The following is a 19643-nucleotide window of genomic DNA, read 5'->3' on the forward strand; positions in this document are numbered from 1 at the left end:
TGCTGTAAGGTAAACAGCAGAGCAAACAGGTGGCAAGATCCAGGGATTATATGCCTATTCCTGGCAGGTAGGTCCTGGCCCCCACGGCTGATGTTTTATACCTCAATAACTTCCACACAGATCTTACTGCTCAATGTTTTCCACAAGGATCTCATAAGAAAGAGAGAAGTATGCTCCGATGGTACGTACTTAACTGTATTTGTGGAAGCTATTGAGGTATAAAACATCAGCCGTGGGGGCCAGGACCTACCTGCCAGGAATAGGGATATAATCCCTGGATCTTGCCACCTGTTTGCTCTGCTGTTTACCTTACAGCAGTAAGGTAAGGGGCCACTCCACCTGGTGTGCCGTGAACACTGGATATATAAGAGTTAAAGACACGGTTGTTGGCACCTTATCTGGAGAAGCACTGAATAAGCCACTGGTCACTTTATTCATTTAAGCCCACATAAAGACTATTCTCCTGCTTTTTGCTTATTTTTGCACTGTGTGTTCCACGGTTTTTTATAAGAACTGTTTCGTGTATTTTTTTTTATTGTATTACTTTTAAGATATTTGCCTGAATATTTAAAGCACAAGACACTTTAATATTTGTTTCCTTTTGCTGCTATGTTTAAGCACTGGACACTTTACTCACCTACTTGATTGTTCACGATTTAATTTGCTTGAGGCACTTCATACATCTTGAACCATTCTTTATATACTGTGCATTACATAATTGTCTAGCCTAGGGTGATTTTTCTACACCTATGTAATAGGAGGAGACATTATCTTTGTTAGTTCGTTATTTAGCACTATTGATAATATACACTTATGCACAAGGCACTTTAGTTTAGTTTCATTTTTGAAGGTAGCGCAACACCATTTATTTGATTTTCACCTTTATCGTGCAGTATGTCAATTTTTTTTCCTAAATAAAATATAAAAGTTGTACTTACAAGAGATAAGTTAAAAATAAGGGATAGAGAGAGGTCCTACTGTGGTTTCCACCATCAAGCACGGAAAGCAATGATGTCAGAGCTCCTATCTCCTTTCAACGCGTTTCCCTGAAAAAGGCAGCATCTGGGAACAACTAGAAGTGGAGAAGAGCAGACGTGTGTCCGCTCTCCTTCCTCCCCCCGCTTCTCTTACAGATGAGTAAGCGTAGCCCAGTATACATAGCGTGAGGGGCGCGCACTGGGTGTGCATTCGGGCTACAGCGCAGGTGCCAGGTCGAAACTTCTAGTCACAATGGAAAACTTGGTGCTTGGGGTTTGTTGAGCCCTGCTATAGGCAAAACTTTTTTCTCCTGGGGGACTCCAAGGGATTCCCTTAATTTGGAGGGATTTTCTCCCACTTCCTGTTTGGCTATGGGACAGGAAAGTAAAGGGAAATTTCCCCAATGGGACGCAGATGGCAAAAAATAAACTGACAGGGATGATGACCCCCTCCTTACTCTATCCAAAATGAAGAAGAAATAAAAATGTTTACACATTTACTGTACAATCAACATATGGTGCAAACAGAGCAAGAGAAGAAATGTAGAAGGCACTTTACTTTGCCCACAAGAGGCTGTCCGGTTTCATTGGTAACATAAATGCCTTTCTGTAATCCCTCTTCATATGGTGGATAGCTTCCAGGAGGACTGCTATTGCCAATGGCTGGTTCCTGAAGAAAAAGGTTAAAAAACAGATATAGTTAAATTTTTTTATAAATGTGATATCAGCCTTGTACTATATATATATATATATATATATATATATATATATATATATATATATATATATATGCCTCTGTTTTTACCATTATCAACACATATTTCATTCCCTTGTCATGAAATTCTTTCACCATCTCTGGAAAATCGCCGAAAAGTTCAGGGTCATATGTGAAGTCTCGGTATGCGTCCATGTAGTCAATGTCATTCCACTGCACGTCCTGCAAAGTGTTGCACCATGAAGAAAAATAAAGTAAGGAACCCATAAAACGATGTATTTTCTGGATTTAAAACAGGAATTCTAGACAAGAAGAACATATCCAGTAAATGATGCGGTAAATGTATTCAGAAAAAAAAATCACAAATTATTCTAGACAGTCCTACTATCATTATCCTTAATTCAGAGCGTATCTCTGGGTGGGGCCAGATATTTGATACCTAAGGTGAAGTAACAGCACACAGAGACCAAGGAATGTTGCATGATATATTCAAACAAGTACAAGCAACAAACAGCACTTGGTGGTTAGCGGGAAAGAGCTGTCTCCTCAATTCCAACAAAGTGGCAACAAGGCCTAAGTATCACAGGAAACTCAAGCACATCAGTTCTTCACAATTAGTGTTATTGGAAAACAGGAGTTGATTTACTAAAACTGGAGAGTTCAAAATCTGGTGCAGCTGTGCATGGTAGCCAATTAGCTTCTAACTTTAGTTTGTTCATTTAAGCTTTGCCAAAAAACCTGGAAGCTGATTGGTCTCTATGCACCAGATTTTGCACGCTCTAGTTTTAGTAAATCAACCACACAGTCTGTGCAGGAGAAGACACATGGGCAGGCTTACAAAATCAGGCAACATCTAAATAGGCAGAGCAGCACCAAGAACACCGGGGAGGCCAATAGAAAGTCGTAGCCCAGATCTCACAAAGTGTAATGGTCAGTGGCAGGGGGGGACAGCCCATACACAAGTAGGGGGCCCGGACCCCTTGTTCTTTGTTACAGCTGCTGCCGGAGATCCTAGTGGAGATGGGATACAGACTCGGCTACCCTTCCTGGCAACAGATCCTCTCCACTGACACCATCTGGTTGGACAGGTGAGAGCTGGGAGCACTGGTGCTTCCCAAGATGTGTGTGACACTGCCCCCCACCTGTCCCCCAGCCCTCTACCTGTCCCACTGCCCCCCTCCTGTGACACTTTTCCCTCCTGTCCTGCTGCCCCCTCCTGTCCCGCTGCCCCCCTCCTGAACCACTGCCCCACCTCCTGTCCCAATGCCCACCTCCTGTCCCAATGCCCACCTCCTGTCCCACTGCCCACCTCTTGTCACATTGCCCCCTATCACACTGCCCTCCTCCTGTCCCGCTGCCCCCTTCCTGTCCAACTTCCCCCCTCCTGTCTCACTTCCCCCTCCCATCCTCCTGCCCCACTTCCCACCTCCACTCACATTGCCCCCTTCCTGTCACACTGCCCTCCTCCTGTCCCCTTGTCCCTTCTTGTCTAACTTCCCCCCTCCTGTCTCACTCCCCACCTCCTACTGCCCCTCCTGTTACACTGCCCCCTAACTGTGGTGGGAGGAGATGGGACTGGTGGATGAGCAGGAGGACATGGGTAAGAGGGGATAGTATAAACAGGACCAAGGATAAATCCAAGGGAAAAAAAAACATGCTTAACTTATCGACTAGCTCACAGACAACCAATTAAATCTAACAGTATGTGTTAAAAGCAGGGGTTTAGTCTGCACGCACAGGAGGAGGAGATGGGACTGGAGGAGGAATGGGATGAAGGAGATGGAACTGAAGGAGGAGGACACGGGATGGAGGAGATTTGACAGTAGGAGGAGGACAAGTGATGGAAGAGATGGGGCTGCAGAAGGAGGACATAAGATGGATACAATTGCTAGAATCACTCCCTTGCCACATCCAACATATATGTAGAAACAAAAGGGGCGGAAGACCACTAGGTCGGAATTTAAAGGCAAGTTGGACCACACTCTTTATATAAAATCCTTTTTATATTTATAGACAAAAATATAAAACCACAAAATATACAGAGAATGATATCAGTTAAAAAAAACATGTATTGATATAGACAAGGAGTCAGCCCACTACTAAGGACCGAGTACTTCATAAACTATTATTGTTGTTACATGATTTCAGGTAAACGAGCCCTTGTGCGTCAATGCATTTTGTTGGTCTACTTCTTCAGGACACCACAAAGGGGAATAAAAAAAGAATAGGTCTCATTTGCCTAGGGTATGAATATGCATGTATATTAGTCTCCCTGGGCGGGCACTGGAACATAAAACAGAAGCCAAGCAATGTCTGACCCATGACTGTTGTGTTTAGCAATTGCTAATAACCAAGGAGAGAATATACTTGGGAGCTTCCATCAGATCATAAACAGCCATAGAATCCTGACAGAGGCGGGAATTCTCGGAAATTCCAACTTGCCTTTAAAGTCCGACCTAGTGGTCTTGCTCCCTTTTTGTTTTTGACATGAGATGGAGGAGATGGGTCTGAAGGAGGAGGACGTGGGATGGAGGAGATGGGACTGGAGTAGGACTACATGGGATGGGGGAGATGGAAATGCAGGAGGAGAAGGACATGGGATGGAAAACATGGCATGTAGACATGTGCAATTTGTTTAGTTTCAAATTCGTTTTTTAACTAATTTAGACAAATTAGTTAATTCAGAAATATCTGAATTTTCGAATTTCTTTGAATATTCAGAAATTAGAAAATTTGGAAATTAAAAAATTCAGAAATTTGAAAATTCTGAAATTCTAAAATTTGGAAATTAGAAAATTCGGAATTCGAAATACAAAAATTGGGATATTCGGAAATCCAAAAAGAACAATGAAAATCTGAAAATTCTAAAGAACAAATATCCAAAAAGAAGAGCAAAAATCCGAAAATTCAAAAACCCGATAATTAGAAAATCTGAAATAATAACTAACTAATAATAACTTAACTATTACTAACTATTATATTGTAGGTATTGAAATTTCCATTCAAATTTGGCTGTTAGTGAATGTAACAAATACAAATTTATCCAAAGTTACAAATTACCTGTATTAATGAATGCCGTATCTAAACGAATGGAACATAATGAATTAATGATAATAAAACATATTATTATTATTATTTATTATTATTTTGTTATGTTCCATTTGTTTCAATGCAGCATTCTTTATTTCAGCCACTTTGTAAATTCAGATAAATTTGTATTCGTTACTTTCACTAACAGCCAAATTTGAAAGGAAATTCCAATATCTATAATTTAATAATTAGTTATTATTAGTTAAAAATTATTTAACATTTTTATATTTTTGAATTTCCAAATCTCTGAATCTTCGAATTTCCGAATTTTTGAATTCCGAATTTATGAATTTACGAATTTTCGAATTTACGAACATGTTTAATGAGATGGAGAAGGAGGAGGACATGGGATGGACCTTTGTGGGATGGCCAGTGGGTAGATTCAGTGGGACAGCCAGTTTTTTTTGCCTGAAGGTCTACCTTGAAGAGGAACTGCAGTATGCTCACATAATTTGTAATAAAATCATCTTTGCCATTCTGAAGCTTCACTCCAACCATTTTTAATTTTATTTTATATATACTCTGATTCTGTACTTGCCAAATGTACTGCAGAAATCTCCCTCCACTGAGTCTGGCTGCAATCATTTTAACTGTGGGCAGCTGAAGCTGTTGCCTGTTCACTTCCCTGATTTACACAGACACACAACCAGCCCGTCCATTAAGGGTGCATGGTCTCCGCCCCCTCTATCTATGTCACCCCCTATGATTAATGAATAGATTCCTGCACAGGATGAATCTATCCATGGCTGCCACGGCCACCCCCTACTCAGAAGACCTACTCAGAATTGCCTAGGTCTTCTGCCTAGTGACAGTGTCACTGATCTCTGCTCCCTGTGACCTGGGAGCTCAGAGATAAGTGACACAGTGATCTGGAGCAGAAATTAGTGACGTGTCACACGTAGCAACGACCCCCCCGTTAGAAACACAGCCCTACCCTGTCCCTTAGTGGTTAACCCTTTCACTGCCAGTGTCATTTACACAGGATTCAGTGCATTTGTATAGCACCGATTGCTGTATAAATAACAATGGTCCCAAAAATGTGTCAAAAATGTCTGACGTGTCCGCCATAATGTTGCAGTTATGATAAAAATCGCTAATCGCCGCCATTACTAGTAAAAAAAAAAAAATATTAATAAAAATGCCATAAAACTATTCCCTACTTTGTAAACGCTAAACTGAGTAAAACATTTTTTTGATATATAATTTTGGGGGATATTTATTATAGCAAAATGTAAAAAATAATGTGTTTTTTCAAAATTGTTGCTCTTTTTTTGTTTATAGCGCAAAAAATAAAAACCAAAGGGGTGATCAAATACCACTAAAAAAAAGCTCTATTTGTGGGAAAAAAAGGACGTCAATTTTGTTTGGGAGCCACATCGCACAATTGTCAGTTAAAACGACGCAGTACCGAATCGCAAAAAAGTGCTCTGGTCAGGAAGGGGGTAAAATCTTCCGGGGCTGAAACGGTTAAAAAAAAGTGTCTTATTTATTTTACTTTTTATTTTTACACAGTTCTTTTTTTAAAAAATGTGTAACTTTTATTCCTATTACAAGGAATGTAAACATCCCTTGTAATAAAAGCATGACAGGACCTCTTAAATATAAGATCTGGGGTCAAAATGACCTCAGATCTCATATTTACACTAAAATGTAATAAAATGCAATAAAAAAGAAGTTGTAATTAAAAAAAGAAAAGAAAAAAAAAGTCCCTTTAAGAGCTGCGAGTGGAAGTGACATTTTGACGTCGCTTCCACCCTGCAATGGTATGGAAATGGGTAGGGGCCATCTTCCCCTCTCTCGTCTCCATACCCAGCAAGGAAGAGCATCCGATCGCCTCCACCACTGCCGATGGCTTCGGTAAGCGGCGGAGGGCACTGGAGCAAGGTGGGCCCTCTCTCCCGTCGCTGATAAAAGTGATCTTGCGGTGAATCCGCCACAGAGACTACTATTATCAGAAACTGGATCTCTGGCCGAAGAAGAGGATACTGGGGTTATGGCAGCTAGCTGCTGCCATAACAAAGATATTCCTCTTCAAAGTTAGTATGTATATCGGTGTGCGGTAGTCTGCAAGTGGATATGAGCCCTTTCACACTCACAGTGCCTGGGCATCAGCAGTAAAGCGCTGTTATTTTTAGCGGCGCTTACCGTCGTTTTAGCTGTGCTTTTCGGCCTCTAGTGGGGCGTTTTACCGCAATTGATTTCAATGGGCAGGGGCACGTTAGGAGCAGTGTATACAAGTGCCTCAAAGATGCGGCTTGCAGGACTTTTTTTGATGTCCTGCCAGCGCGCCGTTTCAGTGTGAAAGCGCTCCGGCTCTTCAATCTGGAAGGAAGGAGCAGGCAGGCGTTAGCGATCAGCATGGAGTCTGTACCTATCATGTGTGTCTCCTGTCCCTTTCTGTCTTCCATTGAAGCTATGTTAACCATTGCCATTAATGTTCTCCTGGCTGCTGATCGGTGGCCTGCAACTTTTTCCCTGATTGGATGATTGCTATATGCCTCCTTATCTCTATAAAAAGTTTTATGGGTCCTAGTGTATTGTTTATGTAGATTAAAATATTACTTTTGTATGTATTTATATAGCTATTCATTATCTTCGTTTGCTTATTTTATTTCCTCTGCACTGTATTCCTGTTTGGAGTGTGTTGTTTCCTGCAGTACCTGCCTTTGCCACTGGGGGTCTTTGTTATTCTGTGCGAGTGTGTGATCTTCTGTCCCTGGACTTTCCTTATCCATTCACTAGATGGCGGGATTGGATTTTGGCCATTTCCTGGGACAGGCAAATGGCTTTCCTGAGAGAGTTTTCTCTCTCTCTGGTTCTATGTGCCATTTTTGCAGTACTGCGCATATCCAGTGACGTCACTGGCCGGTGCCACTGCGCTGGGCCATGACGTTTCCCGGATAGGAGCCAGGCCTATTTAATGGGAGCATTCTCTCATTATGGGGCTGTATGCAGGCACGGACGGCAGCGGTCTTTTCTCTTGGAGCCCTTTTTTGAGGTAGGCACTTTTGGAGGTGTGGGTCATCTGCAATGTACGGCAATGGGGCCGCCACCTCTGACACCTTTTTCCTTCCCTCATTTTTGAATCTTCCACCTTTAACTCCCTATTCATTCGCCCACTTTAGAGGATGCTGTGGCCATGGTTAAGCCCGCATTTTTCCAATCCATCCTATATGGGTCCTTTTTGATCCCTGGCCCAAATGATGAAATATCCTGTGCATCCAACCACCTTAACAGGGTCCACCACATATTAGCTGCTTTTGAGCTGATGCTTTTTTTTTTATGGGAATGCTAGCAGTGTTTATTTAATACATAGCCCTTTGAATATCAGTTGCTATACATATATATTTTTCCTTTAGCTATTCCTCATTACCAAGTTGACGAGCTCCACTTTTGAGATTTCCACCCCTCCAAACCTCATCCCCGTATACTCTATGATAAGCATCTAACAGGTGCGTACTACCTGTGAAATATATGTATATATTATATATACTTTATCCTAATATGGCCTACTCAGCATAGCTAGTATGCGAATTGTAGGTACATTTCATCAGAAATCTTTCCTGCTGTGTCATTTATGCATCCTCTTTTCCTTATCTTATTTATCTTTGACAGTTCACTGTCCAATTTTTACATTGTGACCTGGCACCCACTAGACATGGGCGCCGTCAATAAATTCGTTTAGTTCTGTTCCGTTTGATTCGTAATAAAATGAATTCGTACTTCGTATTTCGTGTCTGAAATTCCGATCTGTTTCGTACGAAATACGAATTGTCGTTAGGTTCGTTAATGTGTACGAACGTTCTTTACAATTAATTTAAAGGCAAAAATATACCTCAATATGACAGTCGATGCTGATAGAAGTTTGGTTTTTATCCGAAATACGAAATTCCGTTGAAGAATTTCCTATCCGAAATACGAAGTTTCATTAGATGAGAAAGAGAGAAGCGGATTGTCTGCCATGCACCGCTGGTCCAGTTTGTGCCTGCTCCTCCTGGGGCTGCTTATTATGAAGGGCTCCCACCATCCCTGTGCTATGCTGACTTACTCCTGGGGCTGTACCTCTGCTGTGCATATTATGAGGGGCTCCCACCATCCCTGTGCTATGCTCATTATAAGGGGCTCCCACCATCCCTGTGCTATGCTCATTATGAGGGGCTCCCACCATCCCTGTGCTATGCTCATTATGAGGGGCTCCCACCATCCCTGTGCTATGCTCATTATGAGGGGCTCCCACCATCCCTGTGCTATGCTCACTATGAGGGGTTCCCACCATCCCTGTGCTATGCTGACTTCCTCCCGGGACTGCTTACGGTGCAGGTGTCAGTGCTGTATATCACGGTGCTGTTGTCAGTGCTGTATATCATGATGCTGGTGTCAGTGCTTTATGTCACGCTGCTGATGTCAGTGCTCTCTATCACGGTGCTGGTGTCGGATCACTCTATCACGGTGCAGGTGTCATTGCTGTATGTCACGCTGCTGATGCCAATGCTCTCTATCACAGTGCTGGTGTCAGATCACTCTATCACGGTGCAGGTGTCATTGCTTTATGTCACGCTGCTGATGTCAGTGCTCTCTATCACAGTGCTGGTGTCAGATCACTCTATCACGGTGCAGGTGTCATTGCTGTATGTCACGCTGCTAATGTCAGTGCTCTCTAGAGGTCGACTGAAAAAAAAAAAGGCTAACTTGCGTTTGAAAGACCTCTGCGCAAATACCACGTCACATAAAATATTGCAACAACCGCTATTTTATTCCCTAGGGTCTCTGCTAAAAAAATATATATAATTTTTGGGGCTTCTGAGTGATTTTCTAGCAGAAAATACTGGATTTTTACTTGTAAGCGACAAGTGTCAGAAAAGATTTAGTCTTTAAATGGTTAAACTGAGAACTTCTACACACAGAGTTCAGCCCATTGAAGAAGAAACATTGTATCACTTTGATCTTTTCTTGGCAGCCTGCCCAGAGAGGAGGAAAGTCCTTCACTGATTTCTTCAGGCAACTTACATTGACTTCTATTACAGAAGTCTTTTGCAAGTCATAATAAGCATAATGACTGAGTCTTCGTCGATTCGACGACAACTGATCCGAAATCCGAAATTCGTAAACAAAAGTTCGTATTCCGTGCAGAATTCAGACGCACGGCAATTTGTATTTCGGATCCTCCCGAATGTACGAATTTTGGGAAATTCGTACGAATTTGAGATTCGTACGAAACGAATCGCACATGTCTAGCACCCACACCCGCCCAGGAATTTTCTCCTAGGGGCCTATAGATGTTCTTTGGTTTGGGTCGGGCCAGTTTTGGTAAGCTCCACATGTTCATTCTATATGGGGATGCATTTACAGGGTTGAATTATATGTTATATACTATCCTAATTGACCTCTATTACAGATTTGAGTTGGGTCGAACAAAGACCATGGAGATGCTCCTCTAACACGGAACAAATGAGTCAGGCAACATGAAAGGTTGGAAACCATGGTTCACCATAAACGGGAAGCAAAATTCAAGGCACTAATGTGAGCAAACTCCACCCATGGTAAGAGGTCTGACCAGTTGTTATGATGGTCAGAAATATAGAAACGTAGGAATTTCTCCAAGGACTGATTGGTTAGTTCTGTGGCCCCATTAGACTGCGGATGATATGCAGAGGAGAAAGCAAGCGGAATTCCCAACTGTGCACAAAAGGACACAAACTGACTACTCCTGTCTGAGAAAATCACCTTTGGTAGCCCATGCAAGTGAAAGATCTCCCCGAGCAAAAATGAAAGCCAGTTCATTAGAAGTGGGCAACTTCTTAAGTGGAATACAATGGGACATTTTTGAGAAACGGTCAACCATCATAAGGATAACTCTGTTGCCGTGGGAGTTGGGTAACTCCACAATGAAATCCATAGACAGGTGGGTCCAGGGCCTCTCTCCATTGGGTATGGGTTGTAGGAGGCCCACTGGAAGGTGTCGTGGAATCTTACTCTGAGCACACACAGAACAGGCAGATACAAAGGCGGTTACATCAGCACGTAGACTAGGTCACGGGAATTGTTGGGGATATGGCCCAAAATAGGTGATTTTTCCCAGTCTAGCCAGCAGCCTTGGGAGAATGGTAAATCTGGATACACGGCAATACGGAGACTCTCTGGGAAAAAGCAGTGGTCACAGGTTTTCTCAGGAGGAGCATGGACCTGAGCAGCAAGAATTTTGTTACCCAAAGGAAAAGTGAGACTGGTGCTAACCATAGCCAGAATATGAGGAAAATTGTCGTGACAAAATATCAGCCCTTACATTCTTAGTACTGGGTAGCGGGGCATTTAGCCTCAGACAAGAATGAGATTCTTAAGGTCAGTAAGAATGAGTACCTTCGAGGAGATGTCTCCATTCTTTCAGGGCTAAAATGATCGCTAACAGCTCTGTCACCAATCTCGTAATTGCACTCCGCGAGGTGACAAATTCTCGAAAAACCAGCAGTGGAAATGAGAGGAATTTAACCTGTTCACAATGGAATTCGCACGTCTCCAATTTACAATAGAGATTGTTCTCTCTTAGTTTCTGAAGAACAAAACAGACATCTGTGTGGTGGCTCTCCAGGGACTTGGAAAATATGAGGATACCGTTAAGATAAACCACCACACATAACTGCAACAAATCTCTGAGGACATGGTTAATAAATTCCTGGAATACTGCCAGGGCATTACAAAAGCCAAAAGGCATTACGAAGTACTCATAATGGCCTGTTCTTGTATTAAACACAGTTTTCCACTCGTCACACTCCTTAATCCTCATGAGATTGTATGCCCCTTTCAAATCAAGCTTTGTGAAAACCCTTGTTCCCTTGAGGTGGCCAAATAACTCCATAATCAATGGAATCGGATAGGCACTCTTAATTGTGAAATGACTGAGACCCCTATAATCAGTACAGAGTCTCAGTTCACCACACTTCTTCACAAAGAAGAAACCAGCACCAGCAGGAGATGAGGATTTGCGGATGAAACCTCGAAAAATGCCTCTGAAACATACTCCTCCATGGCCTTATCGTCCAAGACCGACAAAGGGTAAACCCGGCTACGAGAGGGTATGGTACCAGGTTAAGGGTCAATTGCACAATCATACGACCCGTGTGGAGGCAAACTACCAGCTTGACCTTTGTCAAAGACATCGCTAAAATAGCAGTACTCCTCTGGCAGGGAGGAGAACGAAGAGGTACACAGGACTTTGGCTAGCCTTCTGGAAGCATGTCTTACTGCATTGTTGCGACCAGGAGAGAACCTCAGCACAAAGCCAATCAAAAGAGGGGTTGTGCCTCTGTAACCTAGGATAACCAATAACCAGTGGAAACTTAGATGAGGAAATAACTTGGAATTGGATTATCTGATGGTAAAGAGCCCCTACGGCCATGGACAATGGAACAGTCTCATGTGTCAAACGGGCAGGCTGTAGAGGTCTTCTGTCAAAAGCCTGAATGGCAAGTGGAGTGTCAGGCAGCTGCAGCGGAATCGAGTGCTTCGATACAAAGGCATCATCAATGAACAGGCCTGCAGCCCCAGAGATGATCAGAGCCTGTATCTCGACGGACAACTCAGCCCAAGAAAGGGTAACGGAAACCAGGGGCTTATCCTTCTGGATCACTGGGGATGCAAAAACGCCACCTAAGGTCTCTCCATGACAGGTCCTCAAGGTTCGGGTGTTCCCTGGACGGGTAGGATAAAACTTCAAAAAGTGACCTGCCTGGCCACAATAAAGGCACAATCTCTCTCTTCCTAAGGATTCTCTCATCCGCAGAGAGACATGTGAAGTCTAAGTGCATGGGTTAATCTTCACACCCCAACAATTATTTCAGATCATCTGATCTGATCTTTTGCTTTTGTGGACCTTCAGATATCCACATAGAATTGTCGTGTCTCATAGGAGCAGCTTTGTTATTTGTCTAATTTCTCTGTTTTATGGGACCTTCCAAACTCCTACACTGTATGGGTTACTAATAATCTTTGACCAATGCTGCCTATTTTGTGTGCTTTTATTCTATTTTTGATGTACATATATTTTTTGTATTATGTTTTTTTACTGATATATATGCTTCTTTAATAGACACCTGGCTCTGTATGTTATAAAAATCCTGAAGAAGGGCATCAAGCTAAAAACATCAAGTTCATCAGTGAGCCTACATGCGTATATGTATCATAATCCATATAAATGCTATTGTACACCTTTGTCTTTTATGACCAAAGTTCTTTTATTGAACAGATTTCTTTTGTAATAAAATTTTTTTATATGATACAATCATTGTTTCTGGTCACTTTCAAAGTCCGACCTACTAAGGTTTTTTTTTTTTTTCTATAATCTTGGGATGTGGTGACCGCAAAAATTTGATTCTGCAGATCTTGGATTTTCTCTTTAACCTCTTTGTGCCCGCCCTATAGCCAAAAGATGGCTACAGAGCGGACGCTAACTGCCGGGAGGCCGTCCCTGGATGTCCTCCTGTTTACTTGCCCTCTGCGCGCCGCCGTGGGCGCGGATCGGGGGAATTCTGTGCTGGCCGTGTCCCTCGGACACAGCCAGTCACAGATCACTGTAAACGGCCAATCACAGTGGCCGTTTACAGCGCGATCGGCGTGTCCAATGAGAGATGATCTCATATGTAAATATATGAGATCATCTCTCAGCGCTGCTTTCCCTCCTCACACAGACAGCGAGAAGGGAGAGATGAACGGCTGCAGTGGCCGTAAGTTAAAAAAAAAAAAGTAAAAAAAAGTGACATCCGCCCCAGTGTCATCCTCCCCCAGTGCTATCCTCCACCCAGTGCCATCCTCCCCCAGTGCCATCCGCCCCAGTGCCATCCTCGCCCAGTGCCATCCTCCCCAGTGCCATCCTCGCCCAGTGCCATCCTCCCCAGTGCTACCTGCCCCCAGTGCCACCTGTTAGTGCTATCTGTCCCCAGTGCCACCTGTTAGTGCTATCTGTCCCCAGTGCCATCTGTTGTCAGTGCCATTTGTCCCCAGTGCCATCTGTCATCAGTGCCACGTATAAGTGCCATCTGTCATCAGTCCCACTTGTCATCAGTGCCACATAGTGCCATCTGTCTTCAGTGCCACATATTAGTGCCATCTGTCATCAGTGCCCCGTATCAGTGCCATTCGTCATCAGTGCCACATATTAGTGCCATCTGTTATCGGTGCCACGTATTAGTGCCATCTGTCATCAGTGCCGCGTATTAGTGCCCCATGTCACGTGTCATCAATGCCACTTATCAGTGCCATCTGTCATCAGTGTCACGCATCATCGGTGCCACGTATTAGTGCCATCTGTTATCGGTGCCACGTATTAGTGCCATCTGTCATCAGTGCCGCGTATTAGTGCCCCATGTCATCAGTGCCACGTTTAAGTGCCATATGTCATCAGTGCCACGTTAAAGTGCCATCTGTCATCAGTGCCACGTATAAGTGCCATCTGTCATCAGTGCCACGTATAAGTGCCATCTGTCATCAGTGCCACATATTAGTGCCATCTGTCATCAGTGCCACGTGTCATCATAATAGGTAGTCAACAAGTTAGATGTCAGGGCTGGACTGGGACAAAAATTTGGCCCTGGACTTCATCCAGACCGGCCCACTTTAAAACACACACAAAAACAGTATATAAACTATACACAATTGCGCAAAAAAAATAAGTGGTCAAGTGGTAACCAGTGGTCAGCCATTAATGCATCAGTGACCAGCGGCAGTACATTCATTCATCATCAGTGATCATGACCAGCAGTGATAGTACATTAATTCATCAGTGACCATGACCAGTGGCCGCAAATTCATTCATCAGTGACCGTGACCAGTGGCAGTAAATAATCAATTAATGTGACCAGGGGCATTAAATTATTAATCAGTTACCGTGGCAGTGGCATTAACCACTTGCTTACTGGGCACTTAAACACCCTTCCTGCCCAGACCAATTTTCAGCTTTCGGTGCTCTCACACTTTGAATGACAATTACTCAGTCATGCAACACTGTACCCAAATTAATTTTTTGTCCTTTTTTTCCCACAAATAGAGCTTTCTTTTGGTGGTATTTGATCACCTCTGGGGTTTTTATTTTTTGCGCTATAAATGAAAAAAAACGCATATTTCTTTGTTTCTGTGACAAAATTATGCAAATTATTAATTTTTCTTCATAAATTTTGGCCACAATTTATACTGCTACATGTCTTTGCTAAAAATAACCCAAAATTAGTGGATATTAGTTGGTCTTTGTGAAAGTTAGAGAGTCTACAAGCTGTGGTGCGAATCATACAAAATTGATCACATCTGATGTACTGGTGGCCTATCTCATTTCTTGCGACCCGAACAAGCCAGGAAAGTACAAATACCCCCCAAATGTCCCCTTTTTGGAAAGTAGACATTCCAAGGTATTTAGTGAGAGGCATGGTGAGCTTTTTGATGTTGTCATTTTTTTTCCCACAATTCTTTGCAAAATTAAGATTTTTCCTTTTTTTTTTCTCCACAAAATTGTCATTGTAATAGGTTATTTCTCTCACATGGCATGTGTATACCACAAATGACACCCCCAAAAAAATTCTGCTACTCCTCCTGAGTATTACAATACCACATGTGTGGGACTTTTTCACAGCCTGGCCACATAGAGAGGCCCAACATGCAGGGAGCGCCATCATGTGTTCTAGGAACATAAATTACACATCTAACTTGTTGACTACTTATTACACTTTTGAAATACCAGGACAATGACACGTGACACTGATGACAGATGGCACTGATACGTGGCAATGATGACACTTATACGTGGCACTGATGACACGTGGCACTGATGACAGATGGCACTAATACGTGGCACTGATGACACATGGCACTAATAGGTGGCACTGATGACACGTGGCACTAATACGTGGCACTGATGACAGATGGCACTAATACGTGGCACTAATACGTGCCACAGATGACAGATGGCACTAATACGTGGCACCGATGACGCGTGACACTGATGACAGATGCACTGATAAGTGGCATTGATGACACGTGACACTGACAACAGATGGCACGTGACACTGACAGGTGGCACTGATGACAAATGGGACTGATACGTGGCACTGATGACAGATGGCACTAATACGTGGCACTGATGACAGATGGCACTATGTGGCACTGATGACACGTGGCACTGATGACAGATGGCACTTATACGTGGCACTAATGACAGATAGCACTGGGGACAAATGGCACTGACAACAGGTGGCACTGGGGACAGATAGCACTAACAGGTGGCACTGGGGGCAGGTGGCACTGGGGGCAGGTAGCACTGGGGTGGATGGCACTGGGGCAGGATGGCACTGGGGCAGGATGGCACTGGGGCAGGATAGCACTGGGGGAGGATGGCACTTTTTTTTTTTACACTGATGGCCGCTGCAGCCGTTCATCTCTCCCCTCTCACACTCTGTCTGTGTGAGGAGGGAGAGCGGCGCTGAGAGATGATCTCATATGTTTACATATGAGATCATCTCCCATTGAACACGCCGATCGCGCTTTAAACGGCCGCTGTGATTGGCCGTTTACAGCGATCTGTGTTTGCCTGTCCCCGGGGGACACGGCGAACACAGAACTTCCGCGATGCGTGCCCGTGGCGGCGCGCATTGCGGAAGTAAACAACAGGACGTCCAGGGATGGCCACCCGGACGAAAGCGCCTGCTCTACGGCCGTCATTCGGCTATAGGGCGGGCGCGAGGTGGTTATATTATTCATCAATTACCGAGATCAGTGGCATTAAAATTATTCATCAATTACCGTGACCAGTGGCATTAAAATTATTCATCAATTACCGTGGACAGTGGCATTAAATTATTCATCAATTACCGTGACCAGTGACAATAAATTATGAATTAATTACCGGGGACAGTGACATTAAATTATTAATCAATTACCGTGACCAGTTACAATAAATTATGAATTAATTACCGTGGACAGTGACATTAAATTAATAATCAATTACCATGGACAGTGGCAGTACATTTACCCCTCCCCCCTCCCCCCACCATGCTGCATATTACAGATATCACAGACACTGACAATAGCAGCCTGCATCCAGTATAGCATTCGATTAGCTTATTTAGTCCTTACTTGTTACTTGAATGACACTGGTGAGGTGAAGGACTTTTCTTTGTCCCTGACCCTGTCTGTGCTGCTGTCTGGAGTCCTGGACTTGCTCCAAACAATGTTCTGGTCCCTCCTCGGCGGCGCTTTCTCCTCTTGAACGCAGTCCCAGGCCAGGCAGCTAAGCCTGGGAACTTGGGAAGCAGCTGCTACGCTCCGACTCCTCCCACGTCCCTGGGCCGCCTCCGCCCTCCGGCCGTGAGTGACGTCACGGCGCTGGGACATGGAGGCTGCCAGCAATGTTAAGGGGAGTGAGTGGCAGCATCACGAGGGGAGGGGGTGGTACTTGTGTGGCGGCCCAGGTGCTGGAGCGGAGCCGCGGCCGGCGTAACACAAACTACTACAGAAATGGAGAGTCCAGCCGCGGCAGACAGTAGTGTACTGAGTCAGACACACTGTCTGACAACCGGCCCAGCGGCCCACTGAGCCAATCGGCCCACCGGGAATCTCCCGGTAGTCCCGATGGCCAGTACAGGCCTGTTAGATGTGTAATTTATGCTCCTAGAACACGTGACATCGCTCCCTGCATGTTGGGCCTCTCTATGTGGCCAGGCTGTGAAAAAGTCCCAGACATGTGGTATTGTAATACTCAGGAGGAGTAGCAGAATTTTTTGGGGGTGTCATTTGTGGTATACACGTGCCATGTGAGAGAAATAACCTATTACAATGACAATTTTGTGGAAAAAAATGTAAAAAAAGAAAAAATCTTAATTTTGCAAAGAATTATGGGAAAAAATGACATCAAAAAGCTCACTATGCCTCTTACTAAATACCTTGGAATGTCTACTTCCCAAAAAGGGGTCATTTGGGGGGTATTTGTACTTTCCTGGCTTGTTCGGGTCGCAAGAAATGAGATAGGCCACCAGTACATCAGATGTGATCAATTTTGTATGATTCGCACCACAGCTTGTAGACTCTCTAACTTTCACAAAGACCAAATAATATCCACTAATTTTGGGTTATTTTTAGCAAAGACATGTAGCAGTATAAATTGTGGCCAAAATTTATGAAGAAAAATTAATAATTTGCATAATTTTGTCACAGAAACAAAGAAATATGCGTTTTTTTTCATTTATAGCGCAAAAAATAAAAACCCCAGAGGTGATCAAATACCACCAAAAGAAAGCTCTATTTGTGGGAAAAAAAGGACAAAAAATTCATTTGGGTACAGTGTTGCATGACTGAGTAATTGTCATTCAAAGTGTGAGAGCACCGAAAGCTGAAAATTGGTCTGGGCAGGAGGGGTGTTTAAGTGCCCAGTAGGCAAGTGGTTAATCTCCCATTCACTGGCCAAACCGGAATTCAGATGGAAACAGTTGATTTTACGTCACTTGATTTTTATTTGCTGTTTTTCATGGAAGATCTCTATCGATCTATTGTGGACCAAAGCAATTTTTATGCTTTATGCTAATTCATTCCTGCTAATCCCCATTTGACCCTTGCCAGCGAATGGAAACCTATCACGGTTTCCAAATTTAAAGCGGAGCTCCACCCTGAAGTGGAACTTCCGCTCATCGGACCCCCCCCCCCTCCGGTGCCACAATTGGCACCTTTCAGGGGGGAGGGGGGGTGCAGATACGTGTATAATACAGGTATCTTCACCCACTTCCGGGCATAGATATCCGCAGAATATCCGCAGATACATAATCCCCCCCCCCTTCGTAACCACTTGAACCAACAGTTTGCAGCCTTGTTTACTCCTGATCAAGTAGTCTGCATTGATAAGTCCCTGATTACTTTTTATAGGCGCTTGTCTTTCAAACAGTATCTTCCCAGCAAGCATGCCAGATATGGGGTCAAGATGTATAAGCTTTGTGAAAGGGCCACAGGCTATACATATAGTTTTATGGTTTACGAGGGAAAAGATAGTCACGTAGAGCCGGAGAACTGCCCAGATTACATAGGGAGCACTGGTAAGATTGTGTGGGACTTGGTGTCTCACTTATTCGGAAAAGGGTACCACGTGTATGTGGACAGTTATTACTCGAGCTTGCCATTTTTTAGTCACTTATTTGATCATGGAATTGGTGCATGTGGCACCGTGCATTCTAATCACCGGGGCTTACCCCAGCGGCTTGTAGATTCCCGTCTTAGGCTGGGGGAGAGAGCCTGCTTGAAGTGTAATAATTTGCTCGCTGTGAAGTGGAGGGATAATCGGAATGTTTTCATTCTGTCCTCCCTTCACGCAGAAATGACGGTCCAAATTCCTACGGCAACTGGTGTCCACAAATATAACCTTAATATGGGAGGGGTGGACCTCAACGTTGTTGGCGCCATACCTTGTTGCCCGTATGGCCAGACGCTGGTACCAAAGTGTCTGCATACTTATTTCAATTGGCTCTGCTGAATGCTTATGTTCTATTCAAAGCTTTAAGATGAACTGGATCCTTCCTTAAATTCCAGGAAGAGATCATCACAGCCCTTCTGTTTCCAGACGGTGCGGTGGCCCGACCTCCCAATCCAAATGCAGTAAGCCGGCTGCATGAGAGGCATTTTCCATATGTCCTATCTGGTACCCCTACCCAACGAACCCCCTAAAGAAGATGTTGTGTCTGTAGAAAGCACGGATATAGGCGTGACACCCGCTATTACTGTCCCTTCTGTCCTGACCATCCTGGTCTTTGCATTGGTGAATGTTTTGAACACTACCACACACTAGTGGAGTATTAGCGTAGGGTACAGCACTGCACAGACTAGAACACACTTTCACAGAATCT

The 19643-nt window shown here is 43.8% G+C and overlaps 1 protein-coding gene across 2 annotated transcripts in view; it reads right to left on the minus strand.

Annotated features, from left to right (window-relative positions):
- LOC143935621 (lysosomal alpha-glucosidase-like) overlaps positions 1 to 19643 on the minus strand; it is a 205676-nt gene that overhangs the window by 59415 nt on the left and 126618 nt on the right. For both annotated transcript variants that reach the window (XM_077459616.1, XM_077459617.1), the window contains 2 exons: positions 1783 to 1914; positions 1537 to 1647 (listed from right to left, as the gene is read on the minus strand). In XM_077459616.1, the coding sequence (XP_077315742.1) occupies positions 1537 to 1647; positions 1783 to 1914 (243 nt within the window). The remainder of the gene's footprint in view (positions 1 to 1536; positions 1648 to 1782; positions 1915 to 19643) is intronic.

This window comes from Lithobates pipiens, unplaced genomic scaffold (genome assembly GCF_037356315.1).
Source record: "Lithobates pipiens isolate NorthernLeopardFrog02 unplaced genomic scaffold, aLitPip1_a1.2 Scaffold_28, whole genome shotgun sequence".
NCBI lineage: Eukaryota > Metazoa > Chordata > Amphibia > Anura > Ranidae > Lithobates > Lithobates pipiens.